The 21,578-nt window shown below is 45.8% G+C and overlaps 1 protein-coding gene across 8 annotated transcripts in view; it reads right to left on the bottom strand.

Moving 5' to 3' along the window:
• Nucleotides 1-21,578, bottom strand: part of ADCK1 (aarF domain containing kinase 1) — a 179,631-nt gene that overhangs the window by 87,129 nt on the left and 70,924 nt on the right. For 7 of the 8 annotated variants that reach the window (XM_077123210.1, XM_077123207.1, XM_077123209.1 and 4 more), the window contains one exon: nucleotides 11,756-11,914. The exons of the other annotated variant lie outside the window; for it this stretch is intronic. In XM_077123210.1, coding sequence (XP_076979325.1) covers nucleotides 11,756-11,914 — 159 coding nt within the window. The remainder of the gene's footprint in view (nucleotides 1-11,755; nucleotides 11,915-21,578) is intronic. 8 annotated transcript variants of the gene reach the window in all.

Genomic DNA, 21,578 nt, shown 5'->3' with positions numbered 1-21,578 from the left:
CATACTGCAGCCCCCTCCATATGCACATTATCAGTTCTGAGCATATCCCACCACTGGAATAATGGGCCTTTGCAAGAAGTCCACACGAATTTGAAACACTTTCACAAATTCACGGACAATGGCACCACTGTGAACATGGTGATGTTAGGGACATGGGAGGAGTGCCAGCATTCCAGGGAGGAAATAAGGAATATAACTCCCCTGCTCTCCTATAAGCCCCCCTGAGTATGCTGTCAGTGTTCAAAGTCAGGACTAGAAGGAACTGACCAGACCCTCCTGGCAACTCTTTGTAGCAACTAAAGTCCAAGTTCTCCCAAAACACCCAATCTCCCCACCCCTGGCTACAGCAGGTGGCAATGAACAAAAATGAAAGAACCATGGGCTCTCTAGTACCAAAAGACCTTCTCATTCAATCTATCTAGAAGGACTTACTGAGACCCAGCTATGAGTCTGGCCTGATGCTTCTTTTTGTTCTGCATTATGATGTTTTACCTAACACTTCGTTACACATTACAAGAAACAAAAGAAATCAATCTAAAGCAAGGCCACCAACTACATGGCACTTGTACTTTGAATTTGTTTTTAAATCCTATGTCCTAGGTGATGTACCAGAAACCATTCTAAAAGAATCACCATGCAGGGTTATTATTCTCAATTTGTATCAAAACCTTGTTTAATTACATTGGGCTGCAGTTTAATTTCCTTTAAATCATGTCTAGTCTTTCATGGGCTAGACCTGTGACCTTATGATAATCGATTTAGTTTATATTTTGTTTCTGTTTGTGTCACGAAAAACCGAAAAGAAAGGCGGCAACAGAGAGGCCTGGACAGCATCTGTCAGACCCAAAGCACCTGACCACAGCAGCCCCCAGGTGGCCACATCCCCCACGGTACCCTCAGATGGCCCCTGGCTGCCACAAAAGGGAGGTGGAGCAGGTACACTGGGAAAAAAGCAACTCACCAAGGCTCAGGCAAAGGGCAAGCATGTCATCTCAGGCAACTGAATTCCACTCTCTGGGCTCTGGGTTCAGGCAAGCAAAGCTCTTCAGCATTTTTTTTCCAGTCCAAATTCCACAGGAGATGGAACAATGAGGTTCCCTCATTTGTTCAATCAATATTTGTTGATTATCTCCTAGGTAATCACCCTGGAGCAGACGTGGGTCAACTCCAGAACTCCACAGAACTTTAGCCTAGCGGGATCTACACCCTGAGCATGAAGCTTCTGACCAAACAATAATCCCCCTCGTTGATGGTATGGTCATTGTTATTTGTGGGATTTTCAATCTTCATTAATATCCAAACAGTACTGAAAGGCACTTTAAAGATTTTTTTCCTACTCATCAATTACATAATTGGTTATTACTATTGCCATTAGTTATTATTAATACCTAACATCATTAATCACAAAAGTAGTCAGAGAATTTATTGGTTAATATTGATTGCTAATAACTAATGAGCAAACTAATTCATAACCCAAAACACTTTACAGTCCTCATAAAACTGGTTTTTAAAGCATTCTGCAGGCAATGAGTCAGGTCCTTGGTTATTTTTAAATGAGTGCCTGTTTGAATGGAAGACAGTGGTTCTGAGCTTTATAGGAATGTGGTAGCTTGGAGCTATGTACCCCAGAAAAACATGCTTTTAAACTTAATCTATTCTTGTGGGTATGAACCCACTGTAAATATGACCTTTTTATAAGGCTACTATAGTTGGGTGTGGCCCAGCTGACTCAGAATGGGTCTTAATCCTATTACTGAAAGCCTTATAGAGAAGGTTACAGAGAGAGAAAGCCACAGGAAATAGCCAGAAGCTGGAAGTCAACAGAATTGAAGAGCCAGGAGAAGCTACCATGTGCATTACCACATGATAGAAAAGTGAAGGACCACGGATCACCAGCAGCCACAGACTTCTGGGAAAAAGCAACACCTTGATGACACCTTGATTTTGGACCTCTCCTAGCCTCAAAACTGCAAGTCAATAAATTTTCATTGTTTAAGCCAATCCATTGCAATGGTATTTGCTTTAGCAGTAAGGAAACAAACAGCTTTTGGTACCATGAGTGGGGTATTGCCATTACAAATACCAAAAAATGTGGAAACAGCTTTGAAATTGGGTAACTAGAAGAACTGTGAGGTACTTGTTGGCAGAAAAAGCCTGGATTTCTTTGAAGAGACTGCTGTTAGAAATATTGAGAATTGCTGATTGTATATGTAGAATGGAATGATTTGTTAATATTTTTGTTTGTTGTTCACTTTTTTAAATTAATAAATATAAATAAATAAATAAAAAGAAATATGGATGCTAAAGGTATCTTCAATGAGACCTTAGAAGGAAATGATGAACACATTATTGGAAACCGCAAGAAAAGCAAAAGGCAATCATTATTTTAAAGTAGCAGAGAACTTGATGAAATTGAGTTCTGCTGTCAGATAGAAGGCAGAATTTGAAAGTGATGAACGGGATATTCAGCTGAGGAGATTTCCAAGCTAAGTATGGAAAGCGCAACCTGGTATCTTCTTGCAGCATTTAATAAAACGTGAGAGAAAAGGGATAAGATCAGAACTGAATTCTCAAGTACAAAGAAGTCAGAAACTGATGGTTTGGAAAATGCTGAGCAGATAGTACACTCTGAGAGTAGGACCAGAAATAGTTCTATCAGGGACCTCCCTGAGCTTTCAAAAAGCAAGTCCCTGGATAATAGGGTTCCGTTTAAAGGTTGAACTGAACATGGAGCCAAAGTCAGCCATTTTAGTGGAAGTCAGGATTGGAAATGTAGTTATACAGAAAGGGTCTATGGAAAATTCTAGTGTCTAATGGTTTGGATCCCTGTGAATTGCATGCAAAGCTGACAAAATCCTTGCAAAATCTGTATGAGCAGAGCAGCTACCCGCCCAGGCTGAAAGGGAAAGAGAAGAGATGAAGTGAAGGAACACTGACTCCAAGGGAAGAATTATAGAAGTCAAGGACTAGACAGAAGATACCTCCTCAGGTCAATAAAGTGTGCCCAGCAACGTATGTGGAAAGGGTGAGTCTGCCCCTGTACTTGGAGGGGCAGGCCATCTGCATGGCACTTGAAGGGGCAGGCCTTGCAACTTATCATTCAAGGAAAGTGCTGCCACCCCAATGCTTGGAGATGGTGGGGCCTGTACTCCAGCACTCGCTGAGAGTCTGGCTGCCACCTTAGTGCTCAGAAAGGGTGGGACCTATGTCCCAGGGTTGGCAAAGAACCTGGCTGCCAACCCAGGGCTTGAAGAAAGTGGGGCCCACACCCCAGTGTTTGAGGAGAGCATGGCCACTGCACAAGGGTCTTGGAAGGAGTGGGGCTGCTACTCCATCAGGAAGATAAAATATTTATCTATAGTAGATCAGTATATGGATTTCAAACTTTGAAATCTAATGGGGTTTAACCTAGGGGTTTTGGAATTGTTTGGGACCCATGACCTTCTTCAATTTCTCCCATCTGGAATGGAATGTCCCTCCATTGCATATTGGAAGCAGAGAACTTGTTTTCTACATTTCACAGGTCCACAGAGGGGGAATTGTGCTCCAGGACAGACCACACTCATAACCGATTTTGATGAGACTTTGTACTTTGCATTGTTACTGAAATAACTTAAGGCTTTGGGACTGTTGTGATGGAATGAATATATTTTTCATGTGGAAAGAACATGGCTTTTTGGGGTCTAGAGGGTGGACTACGATGGTTTGGAGCTACATACCCCAGAAAAACATGTACTTAAACTTAATCCATTCCTGTAGGTGTGAACCCATTGTAAATACGATCTTTTAATAAAGTTACTTCACTTATGGTATGACTCAACTGCATCAGGATGAGTCTTAATCTTATTACTGAAGGCCTTACAGGGAAAGTCACAGAGAGAGAAAGCCACAGAGAAAAGCCAGAAGCTAGAAGTCAATAAAACCAAGGAACCAGGAGAAGCCCACCATGTACATAACCACATGACAGAAAAGCTGAGGACTAAAGATCAGCAGCAGCCAGCCCCAGAATGCCACAGTCTTCTGGAAGAAAGCATCATCTTTATGAAACCTTGATTTGGGGCTTCTCCTAGCCTCAAAACCGTGAGCCAGTAAATTTCCATTGTTTAAGCCAACCCATTGCAGGGCGTTTGCTTTAACAACAAGGAAACTAAAATGAGGTGATCTTATCCCCATTTGGAAACTTGATGCCAAATACGTAGCCTGGAAAATGTGCACACTCACATAACTTTGCACATATTCAAGGAGTTTATCAAAGCCTTGAAATTCCCTGGGAGGACAGATGGTCAGGTCAAGAGTCATCTAGCCCAAGTGCTTTGGGCTGCTGCGGTGTCAAACTTTTCTTGGAGAAGAGCACATTAAAGCTACACAGTTTTCATCCGGTTCCCTTCTTAAGAGGTTGCCCTAAGTAGATTCATTTAGGCTTTTCTTTCTGACACCAGATGCAATTAACTTAAACAAAACAGGTGTTGTTATCAATTTGACTTTTTGATTTTTCAACCAAAATGCATTTTCTCCGTAAAATTCTTTCAACAGCCAATGTTTTTGCCCGTGCTTAGCACATATGCAACACCCAACAGATGTTTATTGAATACTCATGTGAATGAATGAGTGAATACATAAATGAATGAATAAATGAATACTTAAAAAGGTTTGTCCTCACTCCTGAGATAATTATATGTTCACATTTATGTATCCAAATGGATTGAGTTTTTTTATTTCTGAGGTTTCAGTGGGGAAAGGGATTACCTCTGATTTGGGGGGAACCACCGTCTTAAAATGCCTAAAAATTCTCTACTTAATCTGTAACGTTATGAATCAATCAAGGTATATTCAACAATTAATACTTCCTCCATGGTAAAATAACAAAATGATTTTCCTATCAGGGTCATTAGTTCACGGAGGAAAAGTCAATTATGAGCCCTACAGAAGAGTAATGCAAAAATTTAGAGTCACATATAAGTTTGAAAACAAGTAATTGTTCTTTATGATAGCAAAGAAAAAGTTGGAAATTAACATCATTTAGTACCTACCACATGACAAGGACTGTGCTGCCAGGTACTTTATATTCATATTTTCATATTACCCTCATCGTGCCCTTTTTACAGAGAGAGATACTGGTGTTTCAAGAAGTTAAAGTGCTTCTGAAAGCCACACAACTTGTAATTGTTAAATGCAAGATTTGGACCTAGGTTTTTCTTGCTTATTTCTTTATGGAGCCCTGCCTCCTACAATACAGGATGATATTATAGGAAGCTTGAGATAGGACATAGAAAGAGCTTTGTAAACTGCAAAATGCAACTGAAATGTAGTTGCTGTTATCAAGTTGTTATATATTATAAAAGAAATAATGTTCTATGGAAAAACAGCACACTAAATGAAACACCTGTACCAATCCGAACTGGTTAAGATGGATGTGTGACAAGGATTAAACAAGAATTCAGAGTAATGTAAACAGCATGCATTCATGAGGTTTATCTTTGTTCTGATAAGTTATAGAAGTGCACACATTTCAGAAAATAGAATTACAGGGTGAAGAGAAGTTTCCATGGGATGGTCTACATCGCTGAAATTTTTTAAATATGTTTTAAAAAATAAAAATCAGCTGTTGGATTCTGTGCCAACACAAACATTACCTAGCCACCCACTGTTCAATCAACACATTTAGAAAAGAAACAAGATGACAGACAGCATGCACTGCAAATGCTATTCAAAAAAAGTCAAAACCATCACTGTCACTGGTCTTTATTTTTAGAGTCCCTTGGGATGGGCCTGAGGACATCAAGTAGAGGATCAGATTCTGACATTCAGGCAGAGTGTCCCACCCCAAAGCGCCTGGGGAAGGGGTGGTCCCTGGAGGCATGATATTCACCATGAGTTAGATTCCTTAGGGATAGAGCAAAGGGATGTTCATATTCAATTTTAGAAGTCTGACAGATAATGGGAGTCACAGAAGCTAGTGCTAGTGGGACCTGGGACCTAGGGATCATTTGAGCCCTGCTCTGCTCTCAAACAGTGGAATGGCTGTGAGATCCAGCCCGCTAAACTCCCAGCTACTGTAGGCAGGAAAGCACTGCTGCAAAGCCAGCCCGCCAGCAGACGGATGGACTGTGCCTCGTCAGTTCACCCCTTCCTGCTGAATCACTGTTCCAATCTCTGGGCCCAATTAGTCTGGCTCTGGACAGCCACTCAAATCAATAAGAGTCACTGGCTGTGCATCTAGAAGTAGAGTTGCCCCAACTATTAAAGGGACAATATCAGGTGATAATGACAAAGCTTAAAAACACCCGTGGCTGTACTTTTCCCTTTTGTGCAAAGTCACCGACACCATCAGATTCATCAAACACCATCTACTGAGAGTCTGCCTCCATCTCTCCGTCATCACTAAACAGTCTATCCCAGAGACGGGTCCCCTTCCCCAAGAAGAGCACCAGGTTCACAGGTGACACAAAACACTAAGGCCCCTCCTTCCATGCTAACAGAACCCCAGTTGTGTGCATCCTTCAGGCCCTTCAAGACAGGCAAGCCTTAGCCTGAGGGGTGAATCATGACTGGTCTAAGCCAATCAAGGTGGTCTTATTTCTCCTGCCAACAATGATTTAAGCATGGACAGTGGCCTAGTTCTGGGCAACAAGAAATGAGAGGACTTCGACTGCCTAGCTCCTGTATAAGATTTTTCCTCCTTTTAAATAAGAGATGTAAAGAAAGAAACAGGCCCTCTTGGATATCTGGATGTTACTTCCTTATAACACCGGGAACTGCTGCAGCTATTTTGGCACCATAAGGGGCTCTAGTGTAGGAGGACAAGCCAGGAGGCTGAGATGGCAGAATGGAAGATGAAAAGAACCTGGGTCTTAAAAACCTCAATGAGTTGTTGAATTAGTCAACCTTGGAACAGCCAACCTTACTTCTAGGAGTCTTGACATGTGAGATGATATAAGCTATCATTATTGACAGACTTTTAGTTGAATTTACTGATAAAAATGCCAAAAGCATCCTACCTGATACAACCAGTAGCACCTACCTCCTTGCCTTCAGGTCTCATGCCTATAGGCCTCTATCCTTAAAACATACATGTGTTTGGATTTACAAGTTCACCTCTTAAACTGCAAATATCCACAGGCTAGGCCATAGGTCACTCCCTCTTTAGTGTGAGTTACCTTCACCAAATCGCTGTCCTCTTAAGACAAGGCTGTGACCAATCACAGGGCAGGGAGAAGAGAGAGGAGATGGACAGATGAACAATAGCTGAGATTTCTGATCAGCCACCAGATAAAAAGGAGAGAAATAGCAGCAATTGAAGCGAAAGGCAGTGCAAGGAGGCTGTGTATAAAAGTAGCTTTACCTCTCTTCTGTCTCTAAGTCTGCAGTAGCTAAGGTACCATAATTCCCCTTAGGAATCATTCTCCTCCTGCCAAGCATACCTGAGATTGTCATTCCTAAAACCATTTGGACCTAGACCAAAAAAAAAAAAAAGTACTGATTCCAAATATAAAGCAAAATGAGCTTTTCAGTTTGGGTTTTACAGCTGAGAAAGGTGACCCAGGTATGATTTTTTTTTCCACCAAAGACCAAGCCCAGTGAGAAGGCAGTGCCATCCTGTGCTGCCACCAATGAGGTGGTCTACCAGGGTGGCCGCCTTGGGCTTCTTTCCCAGGTCCTCTCCTGAAGGCTGAAAATGTGGGTCTTTGATCTCCTTGCTATCGCCAGCCCCAGCACTGCTTCAGCCTCCACAAAGAAGCCACTCTGTACTCTGCACACAGCCCACCCAGGCTGTACTTTCTGAAGAAAGGCATCTGATGCTTATCTCAGGAAGGAAGATGCCAAATCTCTATTACTGCTACTGGCCTCACTGCCATCAGTACTTAGGGAGCCAGAGTGAGGCCTTGAGCAAAGAAAAGGTGACAGCTGTCTTCTCAGTCCACAAGGGCTCCGATGGCACAGATGGGCAGGGGCAGAGTCAAGTCTGACTCAGCAGTGGCTGCTGGTGCTCAGGAAACCCACGACCACAGCATCAAGGAGAGGATCCTTGGAGACTCCCAGCCATGGCCATTCCAAACTCTAGGTGTCGCCCCCTGCCACTTACAGGTGCTCTAGAAAAATCACATTTCTAGTTGGACACCCAGGGAACTAGGCAACCCTGCAGCTCTCTTCTCCATTCCACACAGCAGCTATTCCAAACCTTCACCCCCTCCTCGAGCCTCCAGTGCCACCTCCTACCCCCTCATACTCAGCAGATGGTCCTGCCTCCTACTTTAGAGAGAAAATAGAGGCCATCAGGCTGGTGCACACTCAGCTGCCCACTTTCCCACCCCTTTCCTCCCCCTACACATACACACACACTCAGCTATACCCAGCCTCACCTCCTCCTCTGGTCTCAAAACAAGAAGCCCTTCAGAGGCTCATGTTTCCACCTGTGTCCTTGATACCCAATCTCTTTAAGTCTCCTCCTGGACCTGATCTATCAACTATTTCCCTTTTCTGGATCTTCAATTCTCCACTCTCCACTGTCTCCTCCCCACTCAACTACAAGCCTGCTCAAGTATCCCCTGTCCTATTACCTCTGCCCTGCTCTAACCCCTACCCTAACTCTCCCCTATCTTCCATGGCTGAACATTTGCAAAGAGCATTCTGCATTAACTGTCTCCATTTCCTCAGGTCTCAATTCTCTTTCACCCCACTCATTCCACTGTAGCTGCTGTTCCCAACAACTCTAAATGCCAAACATGCCTTTCTTATCTAGTATTTCTGGAAGATTACATTTTCCAAAGATGGCTGCAGCAGTATCTCCCATCCTACATACACTTCTAGGGTCTTCCCAGTCCCCCATCAAGATGTAGAGTTTATTTTACTTCCCCTTGAACCATGGGGGCCTTTGTGACTACTTCAACCAATGGAGTGAGGAAGAAGTACTGCTAAGTGACTTCCAAGGCTAGGTCATAAAAAATGTCACGTACTTTCAGGCTTATTCTCTTGGGATACTCACTCTTAGAACCCAGCCACTATGCTGCAAGGAAGTCCTAACAATCACGAAGGAGCCCACACAGAGAGAAACTCAGGCGCTGGCCCACAACCCTCGCTGAACTCCATCAAACAGGCAGCACCAATTTGCCAGCCATCTGAATATTTCACCTTGCAAGTGGATCAGCTGACTCCCGGTCAAGTTACTCTAGCTGGCACCACATAAAACACAGATGAGTTATCTTTACCCAGCCCTGCCCAAATTGCAGGTTCAACAGAAAATACATGACTGCTGTTTTAAGCCACTAAATTTTGAGGTGGTTCATTATGCAGCAATAAGTACCTGACATAGTGCTCTCCTGAACATTTTTTTCATTGGCTATAGCAACACTGCTCAATCTTGGTTCTCCTCCAAATTCTCTGACCATGCCCTTTTGGTCCCCTTTACTAATGTATTTTCCTTAGCTCATGCCCTAAATGACTACGTTCCTCACAGTTCTTTCCTTGACCCCGCCTCCTTTTTTTTTTTTCTTTTTTTTGACTCTACCTACCTTCTCTAAGGGATCTCAACTACTTTCCCAGCTTCAGTTGTCAAGAGTATCTTGGCTGATAAATCCTGAATCTGTATTCCAAACCTGAATTTCAGATCAACAGGAATGTCTCTATCCAAACTACTGATGGAAATATTTTACCCCACATAGTTGCACCATCACCCTTTTCGGTTTGCTCTGAGATCCATCCCAACTCCCTTACTCTTCTAAGAAACTTCCCTCGCTTGCCAATTTGCTTCCAGCCAAGTTCAGCCATTGAATGGAACTGGTAGAATATTGGGAGTCAGGAGGAAGCGAAAAACCAAAATATTTCTCCCTTTCTACCTCTGCCTCAAATAGCATTCCTGGCAGCAGCTGCATCTCCTCTAACCCCAACTACCAGTTGACAGAGCTATGTATATGTTCCAGCTCCCACTGGGCAAGGTCACCATGGCCCCAAGTTGCACTTGGTGTCCCCAGCTCCTGGCTCCAAAGAACCACCTTCTCCCTTTGCTTTTCCAGTCTTGAAGCTGGCAGTAGCTTCCTGCTGTGGTCATGTCTTAATTGTCTCACTATCTCATTTGGCTTCTCAGCGATTCCATCCTCTATAAACCCAATTCTCTATTTTAAATACCTCTGTTTGTAATACCTGGAACAATTTCTTTTTTCCTAACTGGACCCTGACTGAAATGCATGATTAAAGGCACCCAAATTTAACCATTCAAGCCAGAAACCTAAGATTTGTTTTCGTGTCTTTCTCATTCATATCAGTCCTTCCATCCACTTCATATAAAACTGGTCATGAAGCCCTGATAATTGTAGTCACTGAGCCCCTCCCTCCACTCCATCCCCATTACACTGCCTTGAATCACATCACTACTTCTCTTCCAGGCCAGTGCAGCCACCCCTCAATCCAACTTCCTGGCTACAGTCTTTCCAACTTCCGATACATCCCCCAGGCTGCCAATAGATTTTTATTTCTAATGCACATCCGATTGTGACACTCCTCTGATTAAAATTCTTAAATGGGTCCCCATTGACTACAAGAGAAAGCCAGATCTGCTTAGTTCCACAAATAAATACTGAATGTTTACTATGCACACCATTCTATGCCTTCAGTCTCCGTGTTCTGGTCCTTCCTACCTTCGCCGTCTCATCTAAGCCCTTTCCCCAGATCATGCTGTCTGAATTAACTGAAATTCTCCAAACACACCTGTTTGTCCAAGACTTGGTGCCTTCACATACTTGTCCCTCCTCTGCCCAACTGTCTCAAAGGCTCCTCAAGAGTCTACACAAGTACCCCCACCTAGATGTACCTCCCTTAACAGCCCCATGAGTCCAGGCCCAGTGCTCTAGCGCACTTTGCATCCAGCTTTTCAGCAGAGCTCAAGTCCCCATGTTGTGACTATTTGATCATAGCATCTCTTCCACTAATCTGGGAGCTCCCTGAGGAGAGATGGAGATTATCCTTGGGTTCCCAGTACCCTCCAAGTGCAAGATGCAGGAGAGACCCTCGATATAAGTTTAAGTAAAGTGAGCTGAAAGAATAAATTAAGAATGCAGAGTAATAAATAAATTAAATAGATTAAGAGGGACGGGAACAAGAGATATAGGAGAAGGAGGGAAAGGGACATGCCAGCAGGTTAAATAGCTTGCTGACCTCCCCCAGGGAGTGCCAACTACAGCCCTAAACAGTAGCTACTCACCATCTTTTTTCCTTGCTCCAAGGATAGAGCTAGAACAGCCTGGAGGTACAGTGTCCGCTAGGGCTTTTTCCAGTGCTATTTTCAGGCAGATGAGCTTGTTCATTCAAATCAAATACAAACAAGCAAACATGCAACATGCATCATGCATCAATATTCCTGTGTGATCTACATGCCATTTATATATCCCATGGTTGACCACATGCTCCAATATTGCTATATTTTAACAAATTAAGATGTCATTTTTTCTATCCCCAAAGAAACCACCTTTGGCTCATCTCATTTCTACAACTCTCCGCATGGGGGCCCCTGACCGCAGCTGTTGCTCAGCATGTTCTGAGACCATCTATAGAGAGTTCTCAAGGACAAGTCAGGAAGAACTGACCACGCAACTATGGGACCGAGGTCACAGAGTTGCGACGGCACCTCTTTTGTCATGATCTCAAGCTCCCTTCTCCCAACTCTGCTGCAAGGGCCACACTCAACCCTCCAGCCTTGAACCAGTCTGACTGAGGCCACCTGGATCCCCGAAATGTAGCCTGAGGGCAAGGGGAAGGCTCTCACCTCCATAAGGAGAATGTCCTTTGAGCTCTGAGCCCGCACCTTTGGATGCTGGACCTTAACCGCCACCGTCCGCCCGTCGTGCAGCACTGCCTTATGGACCTGGGCCAGGGAGGCAGCCCCCAGTGGGGTGTCATCAAAGCTTACAAACAAATCCTGGATCTGTTAAGAATGGAGACAGGACAGCAAAATTCAGTGAGAGGGATCAAGGAAAACGGGCCAGAATCACCACATCCTGATTCACCGGCCACAGACCCTCAGTGTGTGGCCATATCAGTTCTATGTGTCAATCCAGAGTCTTGCCTGGACCCTTTGCTGCCATGGAGATTCACGTCAGGCACATGAGAGGAGCAGGACAGAAGATATATGGGGAGAGGGCATCCCATTCATGGGGTCAAAGAGCGCTGTCTAGAATGTTCAGAACTGTGCATCACACACCCATTCATATCTACCATTGTATCTCCTGGGCTCTCAAAATATGGGTAAGCAAAAGTTAATAGAACTTGGGCACAGGGCAGCCCAGGAAAGGCATCAGATGGAAGATGTTTCAATTCCACCAATCTAGAGAACTCAGAAAACCCTGGCCGAAGCTCCAAACCTAAAAACCACCTCTTGCTCCTGCCTGAGCAGCAGCCTCAAGATGGAAACCAAGTTCACTCCTGGCCCAGCCACTCTTCCAGAGACTCCAGGGCTGTAAGCCAGAGCCTTGCCTTGGGTCCTCACCTGCAAAGCCACCCGAAGGTGGCCTTGGCAGATCCCCTGCCCTTGCCGTGCCTCACTTTCCCTCTCTATGAAATAGAGGTATTTTCATCATTCCCCATCTTCTCCTCCATTCTGCCTCCCTTCCTTCCCTCTTAGCAAGGCCATGCCAACTTTTCTGAAGGAAAACTCCGTTCTGATTTTAGCTGTGATTTGATCACAGCTACATGGGCCAGATGTGAATATTCTAACCTCTGAAGGAGACCTCCAGAAGCCTTTTCCAAGGCTGAAATTCACATCCCCTCCATTTCCTCCCATTTAAGCATAACCTTACAATTCTGGAAAGTCCAGACATTCACACTTAGCCATGCAAAAATGTGTATATAAATATATTTAGTCACATGCCTTCCTTCCCTCCCACACTCTCATGCTTTGAGGCCTATTCAGTCTGGACCCCCTTTTCTCCCTTTGTCTGCACCCCACTCTCCCTCCCCCTCACTGCAGCAGCCACTCTGTTCTGCCCCGAGCCCTTCTCCTCTACTTGGACTTCTGAGTCACATGACACATGGCCACTACCCCATCCCCCTGTTTGCCAGGCTGCACCATCACTTTACTAATCTTTTCTCATAAATCACTCCCTCCAGCCCTGTCATCATTTTTGTAGTTTCACTAAACTCCATTTCATTTATCAACATCTTGCCAAGGCCAAAGGCCCAGGCAACACGGGGAGGGGCCTATAGTTCTCTGCCACAGGAGATGGGTTGGATTCACTTTTCTGTCCCTTCTTCCTCATGAGGTTTTTCATTTGTGCCAAGTCTCCCATCCTCCTCCACCCACGCATCTGCCATTTTACCTCCTTCATGAATTCTAGGCTCTCTAAGGGTAAGATTCTTCCCATCCCAAAGCAATTTCTGGTGCTTAGAACAAGGCCTGGAATCAGTAGGTGCCAATATTTGTTGAATGAACGAATCCACTATTCTCCCCATTTGAGAAGAACTGAAATCGACTCTTCCCTGTGAAATGCCTGGACCAGCTTGGACCCCAGGCCGTTTCTGTTCCCACACTCCTACAATCCAAAGACCTCAAAATGTTTAACTTTCTAAAATAGCAAAACCCATGTCATGTGTGGGTTTACCTGGGTGGACTCCACCTGGTAGTGCAGGGTAGGTGTGAGACCCCAGCCTGGCTGATCAGAACCTGAATACCCCTGGCCACACTGTTTGGTTCTGAAATGGATACATGACCCAACCAGCCCCATCAGAATCAGTTGTTTCACTTTTGTTTGAATGGTGGAAGAAGAAGTTCTCTCTTTGTGCTGAACTTACAGCTAAAATACAAGCCTGGGGCTTCCTGGAGTCACACAAGTAGCCAGAAAAGAAGAGACAAAGGTGGGGCCAAGAGGCAGAGGGTGAATTCTGGTGACAACGTTGGGCCCCCCTGACCTAGCCACACCTGAGTACCCATCCTATAATTCCCCTTTCTGCTCATCTCAGTGTGAGTCAGGTTTTCTGTCACATTGTTTCGGGCTCTGACTGAAATGATATGTTCTCAGGCCCTGATTTGGGATAAATAAAAGAAACACAAGCACGGTATCTGACGTCCACAAGGGGTCAGTCTGCCCTCCCATACCATCCCCCCTCTCTTGCTGGGACAGGATCCAAGAACAGAAGGGAAGGCAGAACCTCAGCGATGCTCCAGGACATTACACAATGGGATTAACACCAAGGTTCTTTGGAAACGTGCGGGTCGTTCCTAGAGGAGCGACAACTGCCCAGGGGGACATTTTCTGGAAAGAAGCTACGAATTCAGGCCCACATCTCCCAGGCACCTAGAATGACTGATCTTCCCAATGCAAAGAGACTTAAAGCTTCATCTGGCCCCACTTCCCACCCAAAAGTTCATCCTGGCTCCCCAGGGACATCTGCTAGTTCTTCAAGAACAACACCCGGTCTGCAAACCAGAGCCACTGCAACTGGAGAGTGAACTGACATAGCTAAGGCTGTGTGATAAGAACAGCTGCTAAGAACACCCCACAGGGAGTTGGAAGATGAAAGGGTCCCAGGCAAGTGCACCCCAATCCCCCCAGGTGAGAGGAAGCCTAGCCTGGGCAGCTCTAGATCCGAAGGGACATCCCATTATTCCCCTGCTCCCACCAGGGGATGGGAGGGGGAGCTCCCAAGATATCACCCAAGTCAAGCTGCCAACTCAGCACCCTGAACAAACAAGGCCCAGCTGTGAGGACTTAGCACAAGTGCTCAAATTCGCAAAGTTACCAGTGGAAGCAAAAAGAGACACGGGAAATGAGGAGCTACCCCTTGCCTGGCCCAGGGAAACTGTCCAGCAGATATTCCCCCTCCCCACCCCTCCCCCATGCCCACACACCACCTCCCCAAACCCCCTGCAGCCCCTCTCTATCGGGAAGCAAGTCACATGTCCATACCCTCCTGTGCTTACACACACACATGATAATTGATTGCTAGTGGATGTTCCTAGCTGGCTTATAAAAAAGGTAATTAAAGATTGGTGCTGCAGCCTATAATTAAATATGAATAAAGCATCTCTAAATGGAACCTTGATTCAAAGTGTTCAGTGGAAGTTCTTTATGCTGATAGATAGTAAGGAAAAATAGACCCTGTCCCAAATGCAGAATTATACCCCCCAAGCAGCTGAAACAAACACCACCCCCTCCAATCAAGTTTCGTCCCCCAGCCTTTTCAACAGAAAACCATTAGCCGAAACAAACTGCAGCATTTGCAGCAATTAGATTCCAGCGGGGCCCTCAGCTGCTGCCACTCACTCACAAAAACTTGTCTCCTTCTCTAAGCCTTTCTTCCCCTGCGCCCCGCCCCCCATACCCCGTCCTTTTTTTCTCTGGGTTGACGGCAAAATCAATTAAGTAAAACAACTGCATTTTTTAATGACTAGCTATGTGCTTTTTAATTACTGTCGGCCAATGATTCAAATATATCGATGTTCCTGCCTGGAGAAGGAAAAATAATCAGGAGAAAAGTTTCTCTAGCTTTGTACTATTTGGTTGTTTAAGGATGGGTGTGTGCACGTGCATATGCGTGTGTGTGTGTGTGTATATAGGGATATTTGCTTTTTATGGGCAGAAAAATATCAGAGGGGCAGGAAGAAATATGTCTTAGGGGTTTAGCAGAGATGGGCAGGGTTCAAACTTCAGCAGGCTGGCTGCAGTGGGAGTCTGGGACCACAGAACCTCACAGTCAAGTCATGGGCAGAGTGAGAGACTCTCCAGAAAGTGCTTTGCAGATTCCCACGAAGCCAGGTTATTACTGGGCAATGCTTCTAAAATGCCATATTGAGCTGCCAAGCACTGGCGAGGTTCCTCATTCAGTCACAATAAGGCAATAAGACATCAGGATCTTCTAGAGAAGTCACATTTTGGCTCCCAGAGGCAGTTCCTCCTAGCAGGATTCACCAGAATCTACATCTGCCAACCTAAGGCCCCTCAAGAGTCACAAGACCAGAGGTATCCTGGATTTTCCCAGACAGTCCGTTTCAAATATTCCATCCTGTTGTCCCCTACTGATACACGTCAGACCAATTTCTGTGGCTTAAAAATTACATCACCACATCTATAATGCATCTGACAGACTCCAAATTGCCCAGCTCCAAATGAAGGCAGGAGCCTGCCCCTCATCAAGCCATCCAGTGCCCACTGAGGAGCTGGGGAGACTGCCCAGGGCATCTGAGGCAGAACCAGCTCAGGACATGTTGCCATGGCATCAGCAACAAACAACATTTGGCTCTTGCAGTCTAGCAACCACCCCCCACTGCCATCCCCCACCCCACCCCTGCCACCGGGCTGGGCACCTGCTGCCATCCACTGGAGACTGACCGGGAGAGGAGACACGACCCTGCCTGCTGCTAATGGAAGTGGCTAGGATGCACTTACCCACCCACGTCACTCCTGCTCCCCACTCCTACCCCCACCTGAAGGAGCCAAGATGGTTCTCTCTAGCTAGGACTCTGAAAACCCTTGACGTCTGTCCTGAGCAGAAAACCCATCACTCCACCTCTTCTGTTCCCCCATTCCCTCCTCTAGGAACCATTCCCCAGGGACCTGCCCCAGGAACCCTATATCTTACAGCCACCCTATCTGCTAATACCCCATTTTGCTACAATTCCTGCTCCTCCCCGTGAAACATGCCTGGTTATTGTCCCACTTCGTCATGATCAGCTCTATACCTTCTGTTCCAGTCTGCAAGCTACAGGAATGCAATACAGCAGAAACGGAATGGCTTTTAAAAGGGGGAATTTAATAAATTGCTAGTTTACAGTTCTAAGGCCAAGAAAATGTCCCACTTAAAACAAGTCTATAGAAATGTCCAAACTAAAGCATCCAAGGAAAGACACCTTCGTTCAAGAAGGCTGATGAAGTTCAGGGTTTCTCTCTCAAGTGGAAAGGCACATTGCGAACGCAGAGTCTCTCTCTCATCTGGAAAGGCACGGTTCTCATCTGGTGAACACGGTAAGGATTTCTCTCTCAGCTGGAAGGGCACATGGCAGACACGGCATCATCCGCTAGCTTCTTCTCCTGGCTTCCTGTTTCATGAAGCTCCCCGGGAGGCGTTTTCCTCCTTCATCTCCAAAGCGCTGGCTGATGGACTCTCTGCTTCATGGTGCTGCAGCATTCTCTGCTCTCTCTGAATCTCTCATTCTTCAAAATGTTTCCTCTTTTATAGGACTCCAGAAATTTATCAAGACCCACCCAAATGGGTGGAGACATGTCATCACCTAATCCAGCTTAACAATCACTCTTGATTAAATCACATCTCCAAGGAGATGATCTGATTATGGTTTCAAACATACAGTACTGAATAGGGATTTTTCAGCCTTTATGAAATGGGATTTAGATTAAAACATGGCTTTTCTAAGGAACATACATCCTTTCAAACCAGCACACCTTCTAAAAGCAGGACCTGACAGTGGCAGCAAATATCAGTACATGCACCTTTATCCCCCTGTGGTGGTTTTAAAATATGTTCACAAAGTTTTTGGTACTCTTGCCTTTAAGACAGGGAGCCCATTCCCCTCCCCTTGCATGTGGGCTGGACTCGGTGACACATTCCTAACAAACACCATACGGCGGAGGTATCAATGAATGACTTTGAAGACTAAGTCAGAAAAGGCACTGCAATGTCCTGCTTGTTCTCTCTTGAATCACTCGCTTTGGGGGAAACCAGCTGCCATGTCATGAGGATGCTCAGGCAGCCTGGGGAGAGGCTGTTTGGTAGGAGCTGAGGCCTCCTGCCCATAGCTGTGGGAATCAGCCAGCTTGGAAGGAGATCCTGCAGCCCCAGTCAAACCTTCAGGACGACAACCTCAGGAGAGACCCCGAACCAGACCACCCTGCTAAGCCACTCCCAAATTCCTGACCTCCAGGATCTACAAGATAGTAAATGCTGGTTGTTTGAATTGTTCTGGAGTAATCTGACTTGCAGACACAGAGATTCCTGTCTCGGTTCCTGCCAGGAGGCGAGCGCAGTGCTTAACTATCACTGGACACCTGGGTCCAGCAGAATGTTCTAATGGAAGAGGGCAGCAGCCTCTCTGAAGAGCACATGTGCAGTGTAGCAGGGCCTGATGGATACAGTGTCCTGCATCTTGCTGCCTCACCCCATCCCAAAGGGGATTTCCAGCAAGGAAAAAAGAGACTTCTGAACATCACCTGGACCATCAGCAGAGAGGATAAGACATCCATGTTGTCTCTCTCCCGCTCCACTCCAAGTCTGGGCTTCAGCCCCACTCGGCTGCTGCCCTGCCTCAGGGTGGGAGTATCCCACCCCCAGCTTCCCACTCAGAGCAATTTATTATAATAAAAATAATGACGACAGTAACAGCTCGAGGACACACAGACCTTGTCTTGCATGAAGTCTGTATTCTTTCTGGGGTCCTGAAGGATCAAACTGCCAGTTCTGCAGAGCCATTACCTATTACCATAGCCAAGCTGGGAGACAGAACAAAAGGTCAACGGCAGAACCTGAGGCCCTTCTTGAAGAGGGTCAGCCAAAGAAACTGCGGAACAGAATTTTTATCTCAAGTCCTGCGAGGAGGTGGGCACAATGCTCAACTATCACCGATTTGCTGCAGAGCCTCCAGGCACAGAGCAAACTGTTCACCTGGCTCTGCCAAGGTCATCACAGGTCAGCCCAAGCTTCTTTCCTCCCACAGAATGGTGACAAGCCGGCAAACAGATAACAAAACAAGATGCCCGGGGCAGCCACACTCTAGGATGGCTGCACGCCTGCTCTGAGGGATATGCGCAAGGGCTAGCTGGTCAGGACAGGAGGACCTGATTGGCAGGGAGGCATAGAGATGTGGAGGCAAACTCTAGGTCAGCCTGCCCAGACTCAAATCCCAGCTCTGCTGTACACCAGCTTGAGCATGTTACATAACCCCTCTGTGCCTCAGTTTCCTCATCTGTAAAATGAGGATTTTTGTACCAACCTCACAGTATTGATGCTGAAACCACACACAGATTAGAGCCCATAGTAGGCCCCCATTGACTGGAGCAAGAGCAGTGGCAGCACCACCCGATGCCTCCAGTGAAGAGAGGTGGAGTGGATTAATACAAGGAACACTGGACAAAGAGTCAGCAGTACTAGGCCCTCAATCCTGTTCGGTCAGGGCATGTAAACCACCATCCTTGCATAACCAGAAGCCTGTAATGGCTTTCTAACTGGACCACCCACTTTCATTCCTTTCTCCTCCAATCTATACTGTATATGTAGCCAGGGTCAGTTTTCCAATGTAAGCTGATCTTGTCACTAATGTCTGCTTAAATCGCTTCACTGGCTTCCCATAACCAAAATGTTTAATACAACCCACAAAGTCTACGCTGCCTGCCTTTCCTGCCCATCTCCTCTCCCTGTCCCCCCAACTCTTTCTGCCCTGGGGAGGCAGCCGCTTCAGCCACCAGCACACTCCCTGCCCTGCAGGCCCTTTGCACATGCTGTCCCCTCTGACTGGAAGGCTCCCCTTTTCCCTTTTCATTGGCTTAATTCCCATTCATCCTTCTGGTTCTAATTCAGAACCAGAAGGTTCTGAATTGTCACCTCCTCAAGGAAGTCTCCTTTCTGTATCTTTTCAGAGTTCATGTGCCCTTCTTTGACTTTTATTACATAATCTTCCTCTTCCCTTCCATACTACAGACCCGTTTTTGCTCAGCATTGTATCAGAGGTGCCTTCGACCCTTAACTGGTGCTCAATAAATATTTGTCAAATGAGTAAATGGAGTTGAAGTTAGATTTTCTCTCTCCTTTCCCTGGCAAGGGGACTTTCAGGTGTCCTGCTGAATTAGGACAGCTAAAACATCGTCCATAAGTGGCTACAATTCCTTCAAGGGGGCTGAAGGAACTTCTTTGGTGCTGGCACCTCAGGAGGTATGGATGGAGGAACTCTATGGAAATGCTACAACAATAATGATTAATAAAAAAGCAGATAAAGACCCAGTGTGGTTGGCCAGCTGGGAAGCCATCCATTAGATCTGTCATTCATTTGAGGAGGGGGCTGGGGCAGTCCAATCAGATCTCCTCAGCTTAAGCAAATCTTCTGTAAACTATAGGCTGCAGGCACTGACATTTGATGAATTATTCTTCATAATCCACCACTGGCGGTCATAAATCTAATCTTTGAACTTTTCCCATCTTAATAACTCCAGCAGCCTCACAGGGTGACATGTCTGTGTGAGTGCCTGCAACAGAGATCCTGGAAAGAGGACAGTAGGAAACTGGGGGTACCCACCCACATCTCACACCCACTGGGAGAAAGCCTGGCCTCAGTGGCTCACATTCATTTCTAAATGAATGCTAAAACCTGATGGGCTCACCCTCACACACCACAAAGTTCCCAAAGACCTTTTTCCAATTATCTGAGGATGCTCCTCCACCAAAAAATATAGAAAGGAAAAATAAAGCAGAAGCATCCTTCGGTAGCCCCTTGCTACCAAGATAGACAAGCTTAGCCTCCAGGAAATTGCAAAAATGCTACACAGCAAAGGAACCTAAGAACTGTTCACAGGCTTTGGAACCAAAACCAAGAGTTCAGGTACTTCTCTAGGGATCTTCCAGTATAAAAAGCACCTGCAATCTTTCTAGTACACCTGAGCATGTTTCACCCACTAGGAAGTTTTCCTGATTCACTTTGCATGTGACAGCAGCAGTGCCCAGAAATTTTAAAGGGAGGTGAACGCAGACTCCCTGAGTCAACTGGGAAGACAAAGCCACCCTTGGGGGGAACAACACATACCACCCGCTGACCCCAGCCAAGCAGAGTAGAGGTTAAGAACACCAGCTCTAGATGCAGCAATTGTTATCTGTCAATTTGTAGCTGCATGGCCTTAGCCTCTCCAGGCCTCTGTAAAACCAGAGTGATGATCACAGGAACTACTTCATAGGTCGGTTCTAAACATTAGTAAATTATGAATCTAGAGCAGGGGTTGGCAAACTATGGCCCTTGGGCCAGATCTGGCCCACCATCTGTTTTCATATAGCCCTGAAGCTAAGAATGGTTTTGAATATTTGTAAATGGTGGGGGGGGGGGGATTTTTTAAAAAAAGAATAAAATGTTTTTCTTTATGTGAAAATTATATAAAATTCAAACTTCAGTGTCCGTGAATAAAGTTTTATTGGAACACAGCCATGCCCTTCATTTGCATATTGCCTACAGCTGCCTTTCCACCACCACAGCAGAGGTAAGTGGTTGCAACAGACCAAATGGCCCGAAAGCCTAAAATACTTACTATCTGGCCCTGTGGTAGGCAGAATAACAGCCACCAAAGACATCCACGTACTAATGCCCAAAATCTGTGAATGTGTCACCTCACATGGCAAAAGAGACTTTACATACAACACTGGATTAAGGAACTCAAGATTGGGAGATTTTCCCAGGTTATCCAAAAGGGCCCAATGTAATCACAATGGGCCCCAAGAAGTGGTACTAGGAAGGGGTGCATCACAGGTACCTGGTTCTGCTATATCCAGCTAATGCCACCTAAAACCAGCCCTTGTTCTCCCCTCCTGAACTCCCCTGGCCACCTAATAATGTTATTCCTTCCTAGCCCCCAGACCAAATCCTAAAGTCAGCCTGGCTGAAATAACTT

The sequence above is a fragment of the Tamandua tetradactyla genome, chromosome 12 (assembly GCF_023851605.1).
Source record: "Tamandua tetradactyla isolate mTamTet1 chromosome 12, mTamTet1.pri, whole genome shotgun sequence".
Classification (NCBI taxonomy): domain Eukaryota; kingdom Metazoa; phylum Chordata; class Mammalia; order Pilosa; family Myrmecophagidae; genus Tamandua; species Tamandua tetradactyla.
Note: the sequence above shows the minus strand (reverse complement) of the source record. Positions and strands in the feature narration are given on the sequence as shown.